This window comes from Miscanthus floridulus, chromosome 16 (assembly GCF_019320115.1).
Source record: "Miscanthus floridulus cultivar M001 chromosome 16, ASM1932011v1, whole genome shotgun sequence".
In the NCBI taxonomy this organism is placed as follows: domain Eukaryota; kingdom Viridiplantae; phylum Streptophyta; class Magnoliopsida; order Poales; family Poaceae; genus Miscanthus; species Miscanthus floridulus.
Window position 1 is genome coordinate 33,742,434 of NC_089595.1, and position 2,651 is coordinate 33,745,084.

At 52.0% G+C, this 2,651-nt stretch overlaps 1 protein-coding gene across 1 annotated transcript; it reads left to right on the forward strand.

Moving 5' to 3' along the window:
• The first annotated feature begins 1,890 nt into the window (after positions 1–1,890).
• LOC136510553 (uncharacterized) lies at positions 1,891–2,229 on the forward strand. The gene has a single exon (XM_066504963.1). It carries the CDS (start codon positions 1,891–1,893, stop codon positions 2,227–2,229), a length of 339 nt encoding a protein of 112 aa, XP_066361060.1.
• Positions 2,230–2,651: the final 422 nt, after the last annotated feature.

Below are 2,651 nucleotides of genomic sequence, written 5' to 3' on the forward strand. Positions count from 1 at the left end.
GCCAGGCATTCTAAGAGAAGTCATCGAGCATGCCCTGAAGATCAGGCCAGGCTCCAAGCCAGTAAAGCAACGCCTGCATCGCTTCGACGAGGAGAAACACAGGGCCATCGGCAAAGAGATTGCGAAGCTTTTGGCAGTTGGGTTCATCATGGAAGTATACCACCCCAAGTGGTTAGCCAATCCTGTTCTTGTATGAAAAAAGAGTGGGAAATGAAGAATGTGTGTTGACTACATGGGTCTCAACAAGGCGTGTCCAAAGGATCCGTTTCCTTTGCCATGCATAGACCAAGTAGTTGACTTGACCTCAGGGTGTGAAACCCTTTGCTTCCTTGATGCATACTCCGGGTACCATCAAATCGTGGTGAAAGAGTCCGATCAACTCGTGACATCTTTCATCACCCCATTCGGATCATTCTGCTACGTCACAATGCCATTCGGTCTGAAAAACATGGGGGCTACGTACCAACGCTGCATGCTCAAGTGTTTTGGGGATCTCATCGGGCGGACCATTGAGGCCTACGTAGATGACATCATGGTCAAGTCCAAACGGACTAATCAGGTCATAGCCGATCTAGAGCAGACCTTCGTGAAACTCTGAGCAAATGGCATTAAGCTCAACCCCGAGAAGTGCATTTTTGGGGTCACAAGTGGTATGCTGCTGTGTTTTATCATCTCCGAGCATGGCATCGAAGCCAACCTGAAGAAGATCTCGACCATCATGAGGATGGGCCCGATTCATAACATAAAGGGGGTAGAGCAAGTTACAGGGTGCCTCGCCATGGTCAGCCGCTTTATCTTGCGCAATGGCAAATGAAGTCTCCCCCTCTATCGGTTTGTGAAGAAGGCCAACCATTTTGAATGGACACCCGAGGCCCAGGAGGCACTTAACACGGTCAAGCAGCTCCTGACAAAGGCCCCGATCCTCGTCCCTCCGACCGACAGGGAACCACTTCTGCTCCACATCGTGGCCACCACGCAAGTGGTCAGGGCCTCCCTGGTGGTAAAGCGAAAAGAAGAGGGACACGCCCTCAAAGTATAGCGTCCCATGTACTTCATTAGCGAGGTCTTGTCTGATTCTAAGACTCGCTACCCCCAAAACCAGAAACTCCTGTATGCCTTCGTTATCGCCAAGAGGAAGTTGCGTCACTACTTCGAGTCTTATCTAGTAATAGTCATGACATCCTTCCCTCTCGGTGAGGTCTTTCAAAACTGGGTTGCCACAGGAAGAATCGTGAAGTGGGCACTCGAGCTGATGGGTCAAGGCATTTCATATGCCCCTCGAACGACCATCAAGTCCTAGGTGCTGGCTGATTTTGTTACAGAATGGACCGATGTTCAAATTCCACCAGCAGTCATCGACCAAGAGTACTAGATGATGTACTTCGATGGATCGCTGATGAAGAAAGGCGTTGGGGCAGGGCTGGTCTTCATTTCACCCTCGGGGTATGCATGAGGTATATGGTTCGCATCCATTTCCTCTCCTCCAACAATGTGGTCGAGTATGAGGCGCTCATCAATGGCCTACGCAGCACCATCGAGTTGGGTATCTAATGGCTTGACATCTGGGGTGACTCCCAGCTGGTCATCGACCAAGTCATGAAGGAATCAAGCTGCCACAACGCTAAGATGGCTGCATATTGCCAAGAAGTCCTCTAGCTAGAGGATAAGTTCAACGATCTCGAGCTCAATCACATCCCAAGGCGTCTCAACGAGGCGGCCTACGCGCTGGCAAAAACAGTGTCCAGCCGAGAGCCAGTGTCAATGGGTGTCTTCGCCAGCGATTAGTACAAGCCCTAGGTCCACTACGAGGAGCAAGAATAGATCGATGATGCGTCACCTACCCTAGGCTCGGGGGCTAACCAGCCGGCGGCTTCATCCAACCCCAAAGTCATGGAGCTTGAGGAGGATCCAACGACAGAGCCCAACCCTCTGACCAACTGGAGGATGCCGTACCTCGACTACCTCCTCCGTGAGGCGCTGCCGATGTACAAAATGGAGGCTCGACAGCTCACGCGTCGCACCAAGTCCTTTGTCCTTATTGAGGGCGAGCTCTACAGACGAAGCCACATCGGGATCCTACAGCGCTGCATCCCCATCGAACGAGGGAAGCAGTTGCTGTGTGATATCCATGATGGGGTCTACAGGCACCACGCCGCGTCTAGGACCCTGGTTAGAAATGCATTCCGACAAGGCTTCTACTGGCCGACCGCAGTAGCTGATGCTGAATAGATTGTGCGCACCTACGAAGGGTGTCAATACTACACTTGGCAGACCCACCTGCCGGCCCAAGCACTCTAAACGATCCCCATCATGTGGCCATTCGTAGTCTGGAGGCTCGATCTGGTTAGACCTCTCAAGAGGGTGCCCGAGGGCTACATGCACTTGCTTGTTGTCGTAGACAAGTTCACAAAGTGGATAGAGGCTCGACTGATCTTCACAATCAAATCTGAGCAAACCGTGTTGTTCTTCCTTGACATTGTCCTTCGCTTTGGAGTCCCAAACTCTATTATCACGGACAACGACACGCAGTTCACCAGGAAGAAGTTCCTCCTATTCTACGATGAATACCACATCCACGTCGATGGGGCCGCCGTAGCACACCCCTGCACGAACGGGCAGGTCGAGCGCACAAACGACATAGTCCTACATGG

Coding starts and splice junctions, on each gene's coding strand:
- LOC136510553 (XM_066504963.1), top strand. CDS start 1,891: ATGGAGCTTGAGGAGGATCCAACGACAGAGCCCAACCCTCTGACCAAC.